This window comes from Vespula pensylvanica, chromosome 20 (genome assembly GCF_014466175.1).
Source record: "Vespula pensylvanica isolate Volc-1 chromosome 20, ASM1446617v1, whole genome shotgun sequence".
NCBI lineage: Eukaryota > Metazoa > Arthropoda > Insecta > Hymenoptera > Vespidae > Vespula > Vespula pensylvanica.
The window spans coordinates 2,776,594-2,796,661 of NC_057704.1; the positions used below are offsets into that span (position 1 = coordinate 2,776,594).

The window sequence follows — 20,068 nt, forward strand, 5'->3', positions numbered from 1 at the left end:
AGAAAGAGAGAGAGAGAGAGAGAGAGAGAGAGAGAGAGAGAGAGAGAAGAGAAAGATGGAGAAAATAAAAAAAATAAAATAAAATAAAATAAAATAAAAGATGTTCCGAGAAAATCTGGAAAAAGTTGAAACGTTACAATGTCATACACACAAATATACGCATATATACATTACACACATCGCACACACGCACGCACAGATACGAAATAATAACGGGTTGCTTTGCTTTCGACATAACCTATACGCACATACACGCACTTCATAAATTGAACGTTATGAGTGTTAAACTGCACAAAACGTTCCGACGCGAGGCGAACGATTTGCGAAACGATTTTGAAGCTAAATAATACTAGACGTTTTCAATTTCCGTTCATGACGTTCACACAAACGCACCTACGTACGTACGTACGTATATAGATGTGTATATATAAAAAAAAAAAAAAAGAAATAGAAAAAAAAAATTCGAAAGAATCCATCCAACGGACACTGTTTGGTTATACATTCTTTACCGTACCATGTCGTAGTATACATATCGCCGAACGTTTTGTTTCGACGTATGCTACTAACAAACAAATAAATAATTAAAAAAAGAAAAGAAAAAAAAAGAAGAAAAAATAATAGAACAAATAAATAAATATATAAATATATAGAATGTATATACGGGGAGAGAAACAACGACCAAAAAGAGAAAGGAAATATGAATTTTTCTGAAGCTTCTGCCATTTTTGACCGGTGCATATTTCTTTGACGTTTTGATAAAAAAAAAGAGAGAGAGAGAGAGAGAGAGAGAGAGAGAGAGAGAGATATGAAAAAAAAAAAAGAAGATCATTTTTCCTTCCTCCAAAATTTTTTTTTCCATTTTATTATCCCATAGAAAAAGAAAGAAAGAGAGAAACGAAGGAAAATAAAAGAAGAAAAGAATTCCTAGTTAAAAAGTCGTTACTCAGAACGACATTAGTCTCTTACGAAAGAAAATTTAATAGGAATTTATATTATATCGTTCCTTTCGTGGAAACGTAATCGAGCGAGAAGATATAAGTAAAAAGAAAAAGAAACAAAAAGGAAGAGAAAAAAAAAAGGAAAGAAAAAAAATATGTAACCGACGACAGGGCGTGGTGGACATAAGGAAGTTATATACATATATGTACATATGTATATATATATATATACTATATATATATATATATATAATACATATATATATATATATATATACGTATATGTGGTATGCATATCGCGAAAGACGACACATCTCTTCAAGCGGAAGAAAGTAGTGAAGAAAAAAAAAAGAAGAAGAAGAAGAGGAAGAAGAAAAAGGAGTAGAAAGAGAAGGAAAGAGAAAAAAAAAAGTCAAGAAACGAATTCCACGAAATTCTCGATGCGAACGCGACGTCTAACGTCGCGAACTACTATTTCTTTGCGTTCCGCATTTTATTTTCTACTTATAATCTCTCTCCTCTTTTTCCTTCTTACCAAAAATATATAACGACCAGATAACTGAATATACGTGTGCTCTCGCAAAAGAAAAGAAAAGAAAAGAAAAGGAAAAGAAAAAACGAACAAGAATGTTTTCTTTTTTTTTTTCTTCTTCTTCTTTTTCGTAAACGTTTCTCGACGAAAAGCGAATTCAACGAGAAAAAAGAAAAAAAAAATATATATATATATACGTATTACATATATGTGTGTAACGGTGTTGGACGAGTTTAAAAATGCCGCCATTAGTAGCTTCTTTGTCTCTGTTTTTCGCTCTTCCTAAGTTCCTCTCTCTCTCTCTCTCTCTCTCTCTTTCTTTTACACACACTCTTTATCTCTCTATCTCCGTCTCTCTTACGCGCAGTCTGTTCGGATTTGTTCTGGGATTCTCGGAAAGCGAGAAAAGTGAGAACGTTCGTTCCTTCCAACGGTCGTGAGGCTTGGAACGTTGCTTGAAGGGCACTACTACCGATGTCCTTGAACCTCTCCACGCATCCGTAAATTTATAATACACAGCCACTTGCACTTGAAAACGAAGCTTTCTTAAACGAGCTTTTCTTACGCATATATGGTATACGATATATTTATTACTTACTAATATGATTTAGAAAATATATATACACCTCAAAAAACAAGAGAGGAAGAAAAAGATTTTTCTGTTCGTGTTTCGATCGATATACTTTTTAACGGTTTGTCGCTGTTTAACCTCGTCAACGAGAGAGAGAGAGAGAGAGAGAGAGAGAGAGAGAGAGAGAGAGAGAACGAAAGAAACAGTTGAAAATCGTAAAACGGTTGGAAAATCAATGGCGGGATCGATGAACCTCGAAGCGATAGTGGTACTAAAATCTTTGAGGGCACTAACCTGTGATAGATCGGCGTCGTCGTAAATCCTTGCTTCCATCGTCATCACGCTGGCCGTGGTACCCGTGGTCCCATCGCTTAGGACGAGCGCGACGAAGAAGGCGAAGAAGAAGGCGGCCATCATCGTCTGGTCGTTTCTTCTCGCGCGTTTACTTGGAAAATGGCGATGGTCAAAGCGTCAAGGTCACTATATTTTATCTCTCTTTAAATATATATACGTAAATATGTATACATATATATATATATATATGTATTTCTTTGCTTCTGTATTTCGTCGGGATAACACAAACAGAATATGAGAAACACAAACGGAGTAGTAACTCACTCGCGAGATCGAAAGAACGGAAAGAGAAATAATGGAATGTAAAGAGTAAGGAGAATTAGAAGAAGATGTAGACAAGTTTATATAGAGAAATGGAAATAAAGAAAAAAGGAAGGAAGGAAGGAAGGAAGGAAGGAAGGAAGGAAGAAGGAAGAAGGAAGGAAGATCCCTCCTCCTTTTTTTTTGGATCCGATTGTTCCTTCGCTTCCGTCGTATTTCCAATAGTTTTTTCTATATACGATCTTTTACTTTCAACGAGAACGTTAAACGATATCGTATCGACGAAAAGCTCGTATATATACGTATATAAATATATGTTCAAAAGGGAAGAGAAAGAAAAAGATTTAGGATCGAGGGATCTTCTACGTAGTGATCCAACGTAATAATAAGTTAATTAAGATCAAATGGAAATTAACGTAAACGATTAAGGGAGAAGGACAAGAGTAATAAGAATAAGAATAAGAGTAAGAGTAAGAATAATACGACTGTCGAAACTCGAAGGAAGAGGACTCGGAGGCGCGACTGGCACGGGCACTCTTTTAGTCGGACGTGTCAACGATACGGAGGATAGCGCGGAACTGCGCCCTCTCCATGCCTGGACCCCCGTCGACCCCCACTCCGCGCTCACGAAACGAGTCTCTTCGGCGTGCTCCAACTGTCCCCCTCTCCTCGCGTCACGCTCTCTCACTCGCTCGTTCGGCCCCTTCCGTCGCTACTCGGAGAGCCTCGTTGCCGTCGTCGTCGTCGAAGTCTATCTCTCTCTCTCTCTCTCTCTAGCTCGCTCTCTCTCTCTCTCTCTCTCTCTCTTGTTCGCTCGCGGCCACCGCGCGTGTGACGTCACTTTACCGACCCTTCCCTTCAACGCCTATTCGCGTGCTACGGTGAATATATAGCGACCAAGCCTAACTTCCAGCGATTTTCTCTTTCTTCCTCTTCTTTTCTCTCTTCTTCTTATTCTTCTTTTTATTCTTCTTCTTTTCCCGCACCGTAAGTTTAAGATTTCGTGGCCGTTGATCCTTCGTCCGTTGGTTCTTCTCGCGTCTCGTGACGTCATCCGCGTTGGCCTCCCTTTCGTTCTACTCTCTCTCTCTTTCTTTGTCTTTTTTACTCTTTCTCTCTCTCTCTCTTTCTTTCTTTCTCTTTCTCTCTCTTGCACACTGACTTTTTACTTCCTTCGTGCCTATGAACTTGCCGTTCGAACGCGCCTTCGAGAAAAGATCGAGGGGGAGGAGGCACGGAAGAAGGAACGGTAGGACGCGTTCGTCGTACGCATGATGCCGCTAACCGACAACAACGACGACGACATAAACGACAACGTCGGACAATGACGACGCGATCATCGTGTAGTGAATATCGCCGAATCGAATTCTCTCGGTATTACGTTCTCATTTTATTTTGTAAGAGAATAAAACGTGCGATCGGTGCGTGGGTCCAATTTCGGGTATCTTAATTATCGAGGAATATATTTCCAACGAATATTTCAAGCTTCGTAGATCTACGAAATACATATTACGACGTTGAAGGGAGATACAACGTGTGAGTAAGTATGTAAATATTTATTAGAATGTTATGATAATGAAATGAAATATTTATTATAAATTTATTACGAAGTAAATATTTATTACGTCGGGATCATTAACGTTACTTTGTTTCTCTCTCTCTCTCTCTCTCTCTCTCTCTCTCTCTCTCTCTCTCTCTCTCTCTCTCTCTCTTTCTGCCTTTTTTTGTATCAAGTTCGGCCATTTTCTTTTTTTTTTCACCGTTCATTCGACCAATTCGGTTTCGCTGTCGCTAACGGTAGGTGAAATACGTTTTTTTTTTCTCTTTTTTTTCTTTTTTATTATTCTCTTTTTTTCTCCCTCGGATCGAGAAAATTCAAACAAACTAAAAATATTCAAAAAGATTTAATCGAGTATAGAGATTAATCGAGTCGCGAGCTAGCTAAACGACGGTAGGAGGATACATTTTCGAAATGTTCGTAGTACTAGATCTCGCGCGTGGAATAACCTGTACGAACCTGTTCGAACGTATGTACGTACGTACATACGTGTATATATATACATATATTTTATATAGTATACCTAATACAAATAAGGTTATGTACTAGAAATTATATTTACAGCGTACACTTTCAAACGTTTCCCAGATAGTTAGCGTTTCTGCTCTGTACCTCCCTCTCTCCCTCACTCTCTCTCTCTCTCTCTCTCTCTCTTTCTCTCTCTCCTTATCCGCTTTCTCCTGAGAACTCTCGCGCGCACGGAATTACTTGTCTAAGTAACCCTAAATTGGTCTAGTTGGCGAGGTCAAACAGCCGTATCTAGACTACTAATTACCCAGAGGATCGAGATGAACTTGGTAGGATTCTGTGCGTACAATCGTAACAGCTAACAATAGGAAAGTTTAACCAATTTCTCGTTTACGTTCTTACCAATTTTGTCCTATAAATTTTCTCTCAAAACGTATATATATCATATACGTACACACACACACATACACACACATATGTATCTATGTACATATATATGCATGTATGTATATATATGTATGTATACGGTAAGTACGTAAGTACATATATAAAAGTAAATAAAAGTATCGAATGTACTTACATGATCATGTACGTACGTATTGAAGTACTCGTATAGGTATATTTACATAGTAGGTAAGTGAGTGAACGAGCGAGCGAGTAATTAAAATCATAATGCTTCCGGATACCTTCGGATAATATTTTCCATTCGATATCTATCAATTTTCGATACGCTTGTATACCGTAATTAAAATCAGAATAGTTCGGATATTTTTCCGGATAATGTTTTCCATTGGATATCCATCAATATCGATGCGCAAGTATAAATACGGATATGCGAGTATTCGTCGTTATCGATAACGCGACGATGATCGGTCGTTAAAATCGAAAGATTAAAAAACTAATATTTTCAAGCCTTCCTCTTCTTATTTCATTTCACTTTATTCGATTTTATTTTATGTATTACATCTGATTTTCCTTCCTTTGTTCCTTTTTGTTTTGTTTTCCTTCGTTACTACGGATCAAAGAATTTTTTTTCTTTTTTCGTCGACGAAGTGAATTTCTATTTGAAACTTCTAATCAAATCGCACTTCGATACTACACCCTTTTACATATTCTCACATACGTACGTACGTATTTACGTGGACAAGTGATAAGCGAGTGCAATTCAAATAGTTCTATGATTCAGACATTTTCAAACAATATTTTCCATTCGTTATACGTCCCAATTTATACGTAAATACTCGTCGTAATCGATAACCTCAACGATGATCGTAAAATTGTGAAGATAAAAGAATTAGAATCGATGAGCGTCCTCTTTTTGTTGTACTATATACTCTCTCTCTCTCTCTTTGTTTTTTTCTTTTTTTTTCTACATAGATCAAAGCATTCTTTCTTTTCTTTTTTCCCCTCCTCCTTCTCCTCCTCTTCCTCTTCCTCCTCTTTTTCTTCTTCCCTTTTCTTTCTTTTTCTTTCTTTTTCTCTCGACAAAGTAGATTTCTGTTTGCTACTGCTAATCAAATCGCATATCGGCGCATGCTCCTGCGGAGACTGAGAAAGCATCTATCGATTCGATCAAATATCGATTCAGGGTCATTGATTGCATGTGGAGATTCGTTTCGGTGTAAAGTAGACCTTAAAAACGAAGTTGATTTTGTTTTAAAAATGTCTATTTGCTTCTCTCTCTCTCTCTTTCTCTCTCTCTGTCTCTGTATGCGTGCGAGATGCATAGAGAGAGAGAGAGAGAGAGAGACACAAAAATGGAGAAAAATAGAGAGAAAGATAGAGAGAGATAGAGACAGAGATAAAGAAAGATAGATAGATAAAAAGAGAAGGAGAGAGAAAAGAGAAAAAAGCAAAAGAGATCGCGATTTTTCGCGAACGATTTCAATCGTTTTTTATCGAACACGATGGGGTTCGACAAGATCTTTCGACAAATTGCTTAACATTCCATTCATCGCAGAAGCGGGTAGAAAAGGTGATAGCTCCTAGAAGAAACTCACGAGCTATTCTCTTCCTTTCGATGGCTACGGTAAGCAAAAAGAGACAGAGAGAGAGAGAGAGAGAGAGAGAGAGAGAGAGAGAAAGAGAGAGAAAGAGAAAGAGAGAGTATTAGAACGAGAGAGAAAGAGAGAGAGAGAGAAAGAGAGAGTATTAGAACGAGAGAGAAAGAGAGAGAAAAGGACAAAAACTTGAGCTTTTAACGGCAGGACTTTGGTGTGAAGGAAAATCGCCTGGAGAAAAGAGAAAGAGAGAGAAAGAGAAGAAGAGGGGGAGGTAAAGTAAGAGAAAGGGGTGAAGAGGAAAAAATGTTAGAAGAAGAAGGGTGGACCAACGTGAAAGAGAACAATTAAGCTTCCACCGTGCTCTCGCGTATCTTCTCTTCTAGGGACCCTCTTAAAACACCGGTCACACCTCGTTCTCCGTTGGACGCCATTTTTCTCTTAATCGTTCATGAAACGACGAGTAATTCTCAATTAAGTATTCTCCCTCTCTCTCTCTCTCTCTCTCTCTGTGTTTTTCTCTTTCTTTCTTTCTTTGATTTTGAACATAGTAAAGAAAAAAAAAGAAAAAAAAAATGATAGATAAGTGATCGTTTTCTTTCGTCGTTCGTATTCTCAAAGGTCATGCTTTACCAAGTTTTATATTTGACTTATATATTTCGTAAAAATGAAATATATATATATATATGTATATATGTATGTATGTATGTATGTATGTATGTATGCAGGAGATGTGTGTACGCGCGTGTGTGTGTTCGTACATTTTTGAACACGAACAACGTAGAATATCTCTCGCGAGGGATATCAAAGTTATGAAAAAAATATTCGTTGAAAAGTTTGTTGTCGATCTTGGTTAGAAGAGGTTACTGTGTTATGCGCTATAAATCATTTCTCTTTCTTTCTTTCTTTTTTTCTTTTTTTTTTTTGTTCTTCTTCTTCTTGTACCTTTTCTTTTTACGCGCGTGTTTCCACGAGTACGGCCATTTACTTACGTATGAGTACGCACGTATCTCAACGGAGAATAATTGAAGAGATTTCAAGGTTGAGTTAACTTTTCTTGCAATGAAATTCTACGTATTCGTATTGTTGTTGTTATTATTATTTCTTTTTCCGTTTTTTTTTTTTTTCATTCCTCGTAAATACGATATACATAAGTCAAAGAGGATACAGATTCAAACGAATTCAATGTCACAACACAAAGCTGTAATGTAACAATAGGAATAAAAATTTTCATTGGAGTGGGAAGAAGGATAATGGCGATGATCGTAGTGGTGGTGGTGGGGGGAGATAGGGAATATCGAAGTCGAGTCGTTGAGACACGTGAGACATTAACGTTAGTTGCCTTCAATGTAACATCGTACTGTACGTTGTACGTATATTTATTATATATACTAATTTATTCATTCATTCATTCATTCATTTATTTATTTGCGTATTCTTCCTTTTTTTATTTGTGTATTTTCTTTATTTTTACACGTACCTACTTTTCGTCGACAGGATTTATTCGCGTTGGTAACTCTCTCTCTCTCTCTCTCTCTCTCTCTTTATTTTTTACGACCATGCATCTCTCCGCCCACTTTTGTTTTCGCCAACTGAACCGCTCGGTCCGATTAACTGGCTGTCATTTCGCGATTCCGGTCGTGCATATCCCTGGAATGAAAGCAACCATCATTCCCTGCCATCCCCTCGTTTACTTCTCCAAACGAATTTGCGAAAGTCGATTTAACGGGAACGTGACAACGATCGGCATTGAACCGTGGATACATCTACGTGTATAAATAATCGTATCCGTGTATATATGCGAATATATCTATATGTATATACGTATGTACGTACGTACGTATGTGTGTGTGTGTGTGTATGTTTATATTGGATACGCGAATCACGGAAGAACACCTCTGAGATTTTTCATGAAATATTCGTTAGGTATGCCGTTTTGCTCTTTACGAAAAACATAACGAATGAATGAAAGAAAAAAAAAAGAAAGAAAGAAAGAGAGAGAGAGAATGAGTTGGAGAGAAAAGTTTTGAAAGAATTTTACGGAAAGAAACTCGATGAAGTAACGCTTGAATGACCATCAAACTTCTCCATTTCTTACCTTTAACCTTCCATGGGTAGATTCGAAGAATTCGAAACGATCTGGGAACAAGTGAAAATTTCTTTCAATCGATACTTTTAACAATTTAACTTTCTCTCATCGCTCCTCATCAATGAATCATAATAGAATTCAATAAAATCGATTCCAATAATTGTTGGATTTGATCTTATTAAAATTATTTTCTCACGAAATTATTCTCGAAATTTTCTTTCTTCTTTTCTTTTTTTTTTTTAATTAATTAATTTAATTTAATTGTATAAGTCATCCGAGATTACGATAAGATACAGTTTTTTAGGTACATTCTTTACGAGCCAATTAAATTTTCTTATTACACACACACATATATATATATATATGTATATAAATATTTTGATTTTATCTTTTTTTTATTATTTCTTTTCTACATAAGTTACTATTACTTTCGTTATTTTATTTTATTGTTCGAACGATGCTCGACAGATCCAAGATGATCATCGTTAATCGTCCGATATATTTATTTATTATTATTACGACTATTATTATTAAGAAATATTATTTATCATTGACTAATATAATCGATCATTAATTCAGAAATTTTGTTATTTTTATTAACAGGATATTGTTGTAACACAATGTTTCAAATGTATAACATTTTTATTACAGCTAATGTAATAAAAGTCGAACAGATTTATACAATATATTAATTATCGATTTATTGATTCGACATAATCAATTTTTAACAATTCGTATATTCTTCTTTTCTTAAAGGAATGATAGTTTAATCGAATATAAATATTTGTCTCATATATCATCAAATTATATCCGTACAAATAACTATTTCAAAATCTGACTTAAGACGTTTCTTTTCCTCTTTTTATTTCTCCCCTTAAAATATATAATCCTTTATCGGAATTTAATTAATTAATCCTCTCAGTGATCAAAAATTAACAATCTCGAAATAAAACCTATCCTACCATATTTTTAACGAAACAAGAATAAACGAAAGAACTATAAAATTCTCGAAAGAATGAAAATACCATTAGACATTATTTTTAAATCGAACGAAATCGAAACAATCGGAAACAAATCGAATGATAATTCCATTAGATGATTAATAATAAAAACGTTTCCATAATTACAGCTTCGAAATTAAATTGGAAAAATGTCGGAATATCGGGAACGAGAATATCGGAATTATTACCAGGACGATTATCTCACCTGTTCGTTTACCTGGACTAGAAGGTAGAAGGTAGAAGTGTATAGTACCTAGTGGTACCGGAAGAAATGTTTTCGACGTGCTTTTGAAGGTGCAAGGTAAGTAAGGTAGGTTCAGGTCGGCCAAACACCGCCACCTTATTTCCGTCGTATAAAGGAAGGTTGTGTATTACGGGTTATAGTTATGACGTGTCTAGAAATGAACGAGACGACGAGGGTCTCTTCTAAGGTCGAGAAAAGGACAAAGATACGAACAAGTCGAGAAGGGTATTTGTAAACATACGTCGCATACTCGAGATCGGAGAAATGCGTCGTAGTAAATCTCGTTACATTAATATTAATGCGTCTTCGGCATGTTCGTGTTAGTCTCTTACACACACTCTCTCTCTCTCTCTCTCTCTCTCTCTCTTTCTTTCTCTGTATGTGTATACGTGTGACCTTCTCTCTTATTCGGTCTCTTACAATCTCGCTTGATTCACCGTGTAAGAGAAATCACGAGCGTAGTTCCGTTGGGTTTACAAGATGGTACAGAGACTTCCGCCATTTTGTACTATCTTGCCGAAGGGCGTATCAAACTCCCTTCCTTCTTCATCCCTTTCCTATACCCCTTCTCTTTCTCCCTCGAATACTCACTCCTACCACCATCATTCATCTCTTTGTACCAAGGAAAATCCACTCGAAAATCTTTACACGTTAAATATAAACCGTGTTAGCCTTTCTTCTTACTTTGACTATGTTAGACGACGACGAGGACGATGTAGGATTCAAGGACGTTCGCTTTAGTTACATACACGTCGATTGTTCTCCTGTCGTCTTTGTTTCGTCGAAAAATTACTGATATAACGATGTTAGCGTAATAAGTCAGTACTAATTATCTAAAATAGATATATGTATAATAATATAGATTTTCGAGAATAATTGAGAATAATAATTATTGTTTTGTCTCTTTTTTCTGTTTGTTCTTTAAAAAAAAAAAAAGGAGAGAGAAAGTAGAAGATAACGGATTAAAAAAAAAAAAAAAGATTGCGCGTTAGTTTCCATGAAGTTGCTTATGTTTCTTTTTCCTTTTCTTTTTTTTTCTTTTCTTTTCTCATGAAAAAAGTTCGGATTAATAAAAAAAAAAAAAAAAAAAAAAAAAAAAAAAAAAAAAAAAAAAAAAAAAAAAGTAAGAGAATTTTGATCAAATTCCAGGATATGGTATGTATGACGTCTTAAAGAACGGTATCTAAAAGGAGAATCGCTAGTAACGTTTTCAAAACACGAGGTTAGAGGTCGGATAAGGTGAATGCCATCCCATCGTTCCTTCTGCTTCCACGTTGATGGAACTTTACGAAAATCTTGAAGGGAAAATCGGTAAGGATTTCGTTATTCGAGAAAAATCCGCTTACCACGGAAACGCAACGTAACGTAACGCAACGCAACGCAACGCAACGCAACGCAAACGCAAACATAACGTAACTCAACGTCTACTTAAATAGATACGATAATATGGAATAATATTGAAAGAAAACGATCCTCCCTTCGTGAAAACTATTTTCTTTCAACTTTTTCGTTCATTTTCTTTTCTTTTTTTCTTTTTTTTTTTTCTCATTTTGTTCCTTTTTATTTTTCGTTATCTTTTCCTTCTTCTTCTTTTCTTTTTTATTTCGTCATAATCGTCTTTGTCTTGTTCTTCCTCTTCTTCTTCTTCTTTCTCTTCTCTTTTCTTCACGTGGGTCGTATCGACGTTACGTCAAGCTTTACTTCTTTCTTTTTCATTTTTTTTTCTTCTTCTTTTTTTTTTTTTTTGTATTATCGCAAGGATGCTGCCTATCTTGCGTTAACGAGATTTCTCTTATTACGCGTTCCACCGAGCTACGTACCTTGTATTATATTTATTTAACGTTCGTCGAGCAAAGAGTTTCGTGGGTTACCTAGAAATAACGTTTATAAGATGAGAATAAGAATGAGAGAGATAGAGATAGAGATACACGAAGATATACAGAGAGAAAGAGAGAGAGAGAGAGAGAGAAAAAAAATTACTTTCGAAAAAGAAAATAATATCTATTGATATTTATATAATTCTCTAATCTAACTATATTATATCGATAGATAGATAGAACTTGTTTTATCAATGCCAGTTGTTGTTAACCTGAAAACTAGATTTATAGCATCGATAAATCATTTCGTTGTAAACAGTACCGAAACGAGTTATAATATGAGATTTAGATCCCTTAAATATATTAAATAACTTTGACGTAACATCGATGCTGTGTATGCTAATTGATCGCGAAACGTTCCGATGTTATATTACCTTAAATAACATTGTTTCTCGATATGGTAAACGGTTAGAACCGGGTTGTGTGAAATACGTAAGATATTTAAACTAGTTTAGAAGCCGCTGAAGTCTTCCAAACTGGTTCTCGTAAGGTAAAGTTCCTTTCGCATTAAGGACATACGGATACAAGATATCTTATACGAGAGATTCGAGACGATATACAATGTTCAAAAAGATTTCAAACCGAACTAATATTTCTTAAGATCAAACGAATCAAAATAAGTTTATATCGATTTATTCGTAAAAATGTATGCTTTTATTCAAAAGATGTATGCTTTTCAAGATATTTATTATTTATTCTTGCAATTATAAGAAATGTTTGAATTGATAGCGATTGTCGATCTTTTTTTTTTTCTTTTTTTATTTATTTATTTATTTATTTATTTTTTTTTTTTTCGTATTATAATTCTCTTCTTTTTTTTTTTTTTTATGTATACGTTATAGCGTATACAATATAATTCTCAATGACGAGTATTGTTTAGAGAAGATGAATTTTGATAATATATTGAAAATGCATTTATTATTATTTCTAATGCAGTTGGAATGTTTGAAAGAGTTCGACGAATGGAAGGCTGCATTTTTTTTTTTTACAGATGAAGGAATTTTTGAACATTTCTTATGAACAATCATAATGAGTCATAAATATCTTTTCAATAAAGCACTTTCGGACATGAGTTTGTATGAACTTTTTTTATCTATTTGATATTGATATACCTGGTATAAATTTGGTTTCAATCTTCTTGGACACCTTGTATATATCTCTCTGTCGAAGAAGAAAAAGAAGAAGTTATTTCACGAAGTATAGTATAACTTGTTCTTGTTTTTCTATTACTACATACTACACAAAAGAGACAGAGAGAGAGAGAGAGAAATAGAGAGAGAATAGCATAATATTGATTTATATTGCAATATCAAGGGATGTTAAACTGAAATTGACTCAATGGACGGTTTTTCTTTTTCTTTTTTTATTTTTTTATTTTTTTTTTTTTTTGTTTCTTTTTCGATTTAAGATTCAATCGAATTTCTACGAAGAAAAAAAGGAGCGTCAAGTTGACGTAACAGAAATAAGTGCTGTTAACTCATTATACGATACCAAGAAGTGTAGTATAATTACGAGCAAGCTTGAATTTTAGAAACGTGTCGTAAAAAATTGTAATAAAGATTGCAACGTAAAAAGTAATCGTACGGAACGGTTTTCAAAGAATTTTATTCGACGTACATATATACATATATATACATATACACACATATATACATATATTAATATATATCTATGTCAAGAATGAAGTATAAACGAATGAATAACAAATCGATATTCATTCCGTGACGATATTTAATCCATTGAGAAAATGAGCTGATCACAACGGTCGATTATTTGCCAAAGTTTTAATGGCATAAACGATTCCGTTATCCGTTAAGTTTTCGATCGATTTTAACCCAGGACGTACACGGCTTAAATTTTAATAAACAATCAAATTTTCGTATTTCCTCGTTCTGTTAATGCCTCGTTAATCAGCTTATTTACTCTGATGGAAGTGTACGTAACCGAATGCGATATTGCGTTACGCACGCGCGTTTAAATTGTTAGATATTTAAAAAAAAAAAAAAAAAAAAAAAAAAAAAAAAAAAAAAAAAAGAAAAAAGAAGAAGAAGAAGAAGAAAGAAGGAAAAAAATAAAGAGATCAAGAAAAATCCGGAAAATAAAAATAACTTCATCATTTTAATGTAAATAAAAGGGATGAATGAAACCGGTCAAGATGTGATTTTAAAAAAAAAAAGAAAAAAAATAATAATAATAATAAAAAAGAACCGAAAATAGAAAATTACAAAAATGTAATCGTTTTGCGTAAATAAAAGGGATGAATGGAACCGGTCAAGATGGGGGATGAAAAAGAAAAAAAAAAAAGAAGTAAAAAGAATTTAATCGCTTTGCGTAAATAAGAGGGATGAATGGAACCGGTTAAGATGAAGATGAAGAAGAAACAGAAAAAAAGAAAAAAAAAAAAAGAAAAAAAAAAAAAGAAAAATTGGCGAGAAAAATAAGTTAACGCAGTTTCGTCGTAAGAGTTTGTCCCTCGGCTCGATACCTTTGTTCCTGTTATTAAGATGACGTCAGGATTGGAAGCACTGTTACCTCATTCATTTGACGAATGTAAAAATCGCGTGCGAGAGTTGTGTAAATCGAACCCTCGCACCATAGGAGAGATATGTAAGTAAGTATGTAGGTAGTGTTACATGGTTAGGTATAAAACGTACGGAAATCGCGTGTTCGACTTGAACGCGCTTCGTTCGTTGAAGAGGGAGTTAGGTGAATGTTAAAAATTTCGTTGTCTTCTTCGTTAACGTGAATTTAATTCATGGATATGAAAGATATAAAAAGATATTTTAATGAAAGGATTGTAAGATATGTATGTATGTATGTATGTATGTATGTATGTAGGCATAATAATATCGAAATACGATATTTTTCGAGAATATTTCTCAAAAATAATTCCGACGTTATTCGAATGCAAAGAGGAGAAAAACAAATAGAAGAAGAAGAAGAAGAAGAAGAAGAAGAAGAAGACAACGTAAAAGTAACGAATTAATCATTATTACAAATTGAATTTGTCGAACGTTCGTCGATCACAACGAAACTCGACGTCTCTCATTTCGAGCGTTTACATTTTTTTTTTTTTTTTTTAGATACATATCTCTCTGTTATCCTTTTTTCTTCCTCTGTTTTTTTTTTGACAACATTTTTGAAGATAGAGATATCAATCGTTGGATACTTCGATCGAAACTCGGACGGGTGATTTAATTGACAGAGAGGAAGAAAAAGAAAGAGAAAAACAGAGAGAGAGAGAGAGAGAGAGAGAGAGAGAGAGAGAGAGAGAGAGAGAGAGTAGGAGAAATAAAAAAAGAGGGAGAAAAAGGGCAGAGAAAATAATAGAACAAAATGAAGAGGTTAAAAAAAAATCATTGCACATACACTCCCTTAAAAATCTCGTATTCGATGGTATATCGCATTAAACCATGGTGTTACACGAGGATGAAGGAAGTTTACAGGGATGTTTTTGGGGGTCTTATCGAATGAATGAATCGTGAGCCCTGTATTTAGAGAGTCGTTAAGAAGGAAACGTTTGTTATTTACTGGATGAACAGAGCCGATGATTTCGATGGTATTTGGTATGAACAGAGAGGAAGCAAGAAGGGGAAAATCGAGAGATCGGTGTAGATCGAAAATTAATGTCCCTTCACCGTGGGCTAAAAATTAAAAGGTTGACGCGGACGAGAGGAGGAAAATCAGTTTATCGGAAGCTTTTATCGGCACTTTTATCGTAAGCGTCAGATGGAAGAGTTAAATGTTGGAATATTTTACGCCGGCTACGAATGGATTGAAATCGAACGAAATTCACTGGCTCGTCGTCCATCGATATTGGGATATCGAGACGATCGACACAACAAAAAAGAGAGAGAGAGAGAGAGAGAGAGAGAGAGAGAGAGAGAGAGAGAGAGATTAAAAAAAGAAAGAAAGAAAAAAAAAAAGAAAATGTCACGAATAGCTGCAAAAGTATAAAATTTTCGATGCTCTTTACTTGTTTCGAACATTTTAGGATGGTAACCGATCGACTTGAAATGGAAATGTTGCAAAATTTGATAAACGTTGGGAAAGTTAAAGAGATTTTTCCACCCCTCTAACACCCATTCACAATCCTGTAAAAAATATCTCGAACGTACGTATGTGTATACGATAAAAGAATTATAATCGTAATTATTTTCTTAAGTAAGTACTCGACTATTGCTTCGTTTATACGAGAACAATTGATCCGGCGGATATACGTAAATTTTGTTATCCTTTTTATTTATTTATTTATTTAGTTTCTTTTCTTTTTTTTTTCTTTTTTTTTTGGTTTGTTTTTCGATATTAGTCGGGTTAATATCGTTCTTGGTTAATATCGATTTCTGTTATTGAATTTATTGAAAATTTTCGATTTTTGAGCTGAGAGAATTATCGTTGAGATAGATAGATAAAGATAGATAGATAGATAGATAGATAGATAGATAGATAGATAAATAGATAGATAGAGATAGATGGAGACAGGGAGAGAGACAGAGAGAGAGAACAATACCGATCGAGGGGAATATCTATATCGTTAATGGTATTGGCTTTCGAGTATTTTCGCGCCTCGTTACGATCACGCGATTACGGAATCGCATTATCGAATGGACAATATTTTACGTGGAGGTTGTCAACGCTGCCCGTGGCAACAAATTATTATAAGAATTAGTATCACTCGTGCGACACGCACCGTATCTATCGATATTGCCTAAGGTATTTTTATATATATATATTTTATATATATAATATATATATATATATATATATCTCATGATAATATAGCTGATATTCACGCCGCCGCAAAGAATATAACCGTGCGTTTTATTATAAATGCGGGAGAGGGTAGTTAACGAGAGGTGCATAATCGTCGTAAAATTATCATTACTCGGGATCGGATCCCGTACATAAAAATGACCGATGTGAGCCTGAAAAGCTATTATCAAGGTGAGCCGAGTACTATCACGCGAGCTTTTCACCTCGCTTCACATACTCCCACGGGAGGATATATACATAATAATCATTTACCGCGAAAGCTACGGAGGGAAAAAAAGAAAGAGAAAGAGAGATAGAGAGATAGAGAGAGAGAAAGAAAAAAAAAATATATATATAGGAAGAAAAAAGAAAAAAGAAAAAAGAAAAATAAAGTAGGAGAAGTTTTTAACGCGAACTCTAAAGTCACTATGAAGAAGTGCGATTACGACGTTCCACTTTGCCGCGTGAGAGCACGTCGATCGAAAAAAAAAAAAAGACAAAGAAAAAAAATTTATCTCACTTGGAACAGAGAGAGAGAGAGAGAGAGAGAGAGAGAGATGGGATGGGGTGGGGGTAAATATCTCAAAGATAAAAAGGGGAAATACAAAGATCGATCGAGACTACAAATTTAGATTGAGTGGATATTAAAAAAATAATAATCGAAAAAAGGAAAAGAAATGGGAAAGAAAGAACGTGCAAGATTAGATAAATAAATATGTAAGATATTATTGACGACGAGAAAAGAAAGGAAAGAAATATACGTGTAAGATTAGATACGATGAATAAATAAATAAATAAATAAATAAATAAATAAATAAAATATTACTTGGATAAAATTTAATGAAACATTGAAATAAGTTCGAATATACTTCAACCGAAGAAAACTTATTGATTTTTATATTATAAAAAGAAGCTTGATAAGCGAATTAAGATATAGCGGTAGAAAGAAAGAGAGAGAGAGAAAGAGAGAGAGAGAGAGAGAGAGAGAGAGAGAGAGAGAGAGAGAGAGATCAAACGTTTAGGATTAATAGCTGACTAAAGAAAGATAGAAAAATTCAATAAAATAAAGAAAGAGAGAGAAAGAGAGACGATACTTTTAAATTACGAACTCCTGATATTGAGAAGTTATTTTAAACGTTATTATATAAAATGAAAGAAAAAAATAATAATATCCTTATTCAACAATCTTATCTTTTGAATGGTTAAAATAAATTTCTTAAGAACAGTATACGTTTTTACAACATTGTTATATATATATATATATATATATATATATAGTAAACATGAATTTTACAAGAATAATAGAAAAGCGTAATTCGTTCATAAAAATGTAAGAATTATTATAGTTGATTTAAATTCATATCTATTGTCGTAAAAAAATGTCGTAAGATATTGTACAAGGTTGAAAAATATTTTCTTTCTCTTCTTCCTTTTATCGTAATCATCATCATCATCATCATCATCATAATAATTATTATTTTTATTATTATTATTATTATTATTATTATATAATGTATGACCGAAAAAAAAAGATTAACCTCTTTTTAGGTTTTTCTTTTTCTTTTTTTTCTATTTCTTTTCTTTTTTTTTTTTTTCTCTTTACAAAGTGCAAAGTTCAACGATCGTGTCGCGTTCGGATTTTCACAACGGGAACTGAGTACCCTCACAAAGAGGGATGGAATATGAAAGGGGAGACGCGAAAGTGGCCACGAACAAAAGTTTGTTTGGAACGGGTCTCGGGAAAAGCTCTCGGCCGCGAGAATCACGACTTTTATAAGTCGACGACCAAGGAGAAGTCTAAATACCATGAACGTTAACTGACTAACGACGTTTCATGGACGGCTGTCTAGCGGTGAAGTAATTAGCCTTGTTAATTGTTCCCAGTCGTAGAAATTCCAAGAGAATGAGATAGAAAATAGAACGTTGCTAACATTTGAATAAACTGCAATCGTTATGTACAACTCTTGTTTTCAATTTTCATCGAGTGATCGTTTGATTATTTTTTTACTGTATATGTGTAATTTTTACATGTGTGTGTGTGTGTATTCAATTAATTTTAAAACAACAATTTGTACACAAACAGAAAACATTTGTCGTTTGGTTTTAATTTCTCCTTGATATAATTATATATATATATATATATATATATATATATATATATACATACACACACACGCACATATATATATATATATATATTATGTATATATATACATGTATACAGTTTTGCCGAGTTAAATAGAACGAGTAATTAATTTCTGTATGAAATTCTGTATGAAAATCATTACTTATATCTTTATATTTTATCGTCGGTTAACTAAGCTCGCGAGATCTTATTAAAGTACTTTCTGTTTTTAAGTATCCTTGAAACTTTTACGTTGTTCGTATAATCGATTCGTTTCAATCGACTTTAATACTGCATTTTGATTTTACAATTGCGTCGTTTTACTTGTTATTACACGTTTCTTCTTTTCTTTTTTTCTTTCGCTAAGATAAGGAAATTTTGAGGGAAGTTTTATTTGATTTGTTTTTAATTTGTTTCTAACGTATTACGGTGCACGGATAATAAAGGTTTTTAAGATGATGTCGCGTTTTGAAGATTTTCATATATTACAGATTTTCATAGTTGAAACTTTTAGTTTAGTATACAAATAAACGAAATGATATATCTTGAGAAAAAATGGCATCGAACAAGAGAAAGACGGAGAAAGAAAGAAAGAGACAGACAGAGAGAGAGAGAGAGAGAGAAAGAGAAAGAGATAAATATTCGCTTCACATTTTATAAAAATAATAATTTCAGTAACACCATCTTACTCCGGATTTATGATTATGATCTATAGTTTTGCCAACAAGATCGATCGATCAAAAGTTCCGACGTAATGGATTATTTCGTTAGCATGGTGTATTAGAAAATGGCGCGACAGATACCGAAGTATATCGACTCATTGTTATCTATTGTATCGTGTAAGATTATTCGTGGCAATGAAATATTTTTAATTCTTAAAAAAGAAGTTCCGTTCGACGAAGAAAAAAACAATTTTCGATTTTCGTATTCGCTTATTTCGATCTTTTTTCTTATTTTATTTTATTTTGACTTCGCGCAGAGAGAAATCGATTCACGCGAAATGATCGATGGAAGAAAGGAAATCACGTGGGATAGATCGATCGATATGAGATTTCGTTGATAAAGTCATGGGCGAAATTACGTGCGTTCTAACTTGCGGAAATGCGGAATCATCGGCCCGATGCACATAGTGCCGAATAATTCAGCCCGGATGCAAACTTGACCCTAAATAATTGAGACAACGGGTTCGAATAATATTGATCGATGGTAATTGCAAGAACAACGGTGTGACCCTTTCACCGCGAACCCTCTTTAGTTCTCTCTCTCTCTCTCTCTCTCTCTCTCTCTCTCTCTCTCTC

At 34.0% G+C, this 20,068-nt stretch overlaps 1 protein-coding gene and 1 long non-coding RNA gene across 8 annotated transcripts in view; one reads left to right on the plus strand and one right to left on the minus strand.

Annotated features, from left to right (window-relative positions):
• Positions 1–3,264, minus strand: part of LOC122635991 (fasciclin-1) — a 310,273-nt gene extending 307,009 nt beyond the window's left edge. For 5 of the 7 annotated variants that reach the window (XM_043826763.1, XM_043826762.1, XM_043826759.1 and 2 more), the window contains exon 1: positions 2,336–3,263. In XM_043826763.1, coding sequence (XP_043682698.1) covers positions 2,336–2,458 — 123 coding nt within the window. In that variant the 5' untranslated portion in view covers positions 2,459–3,263. Of the gene's footprint in view, positions 1–2,335 lie in introns of all 7 variants that reach the window. The other 2 variants (XM_043826760.1, XM_043826764.1) reach the window with 2 other exon arrangements.
• A 620-nt stretch (positions 3,265–3,884) lies between these two features.
• The window catches only part of LOC122635999, a 62,852-nt gene continuing 46,668 nt past the window's right edge, over positions 3,885–20,068 (plus strand). The window contains exons 1-2 of the long non-coding RNA XR_006328834.1: positions 3,885–4,196; positions 9,901–10,073. This is a non-coding gene — a long non-coding RNA (uncharacterized LOC122635999). The remainder of the gene's footprint in view (positions 4,197–9,900; positions 10,074–20,068) is intronic.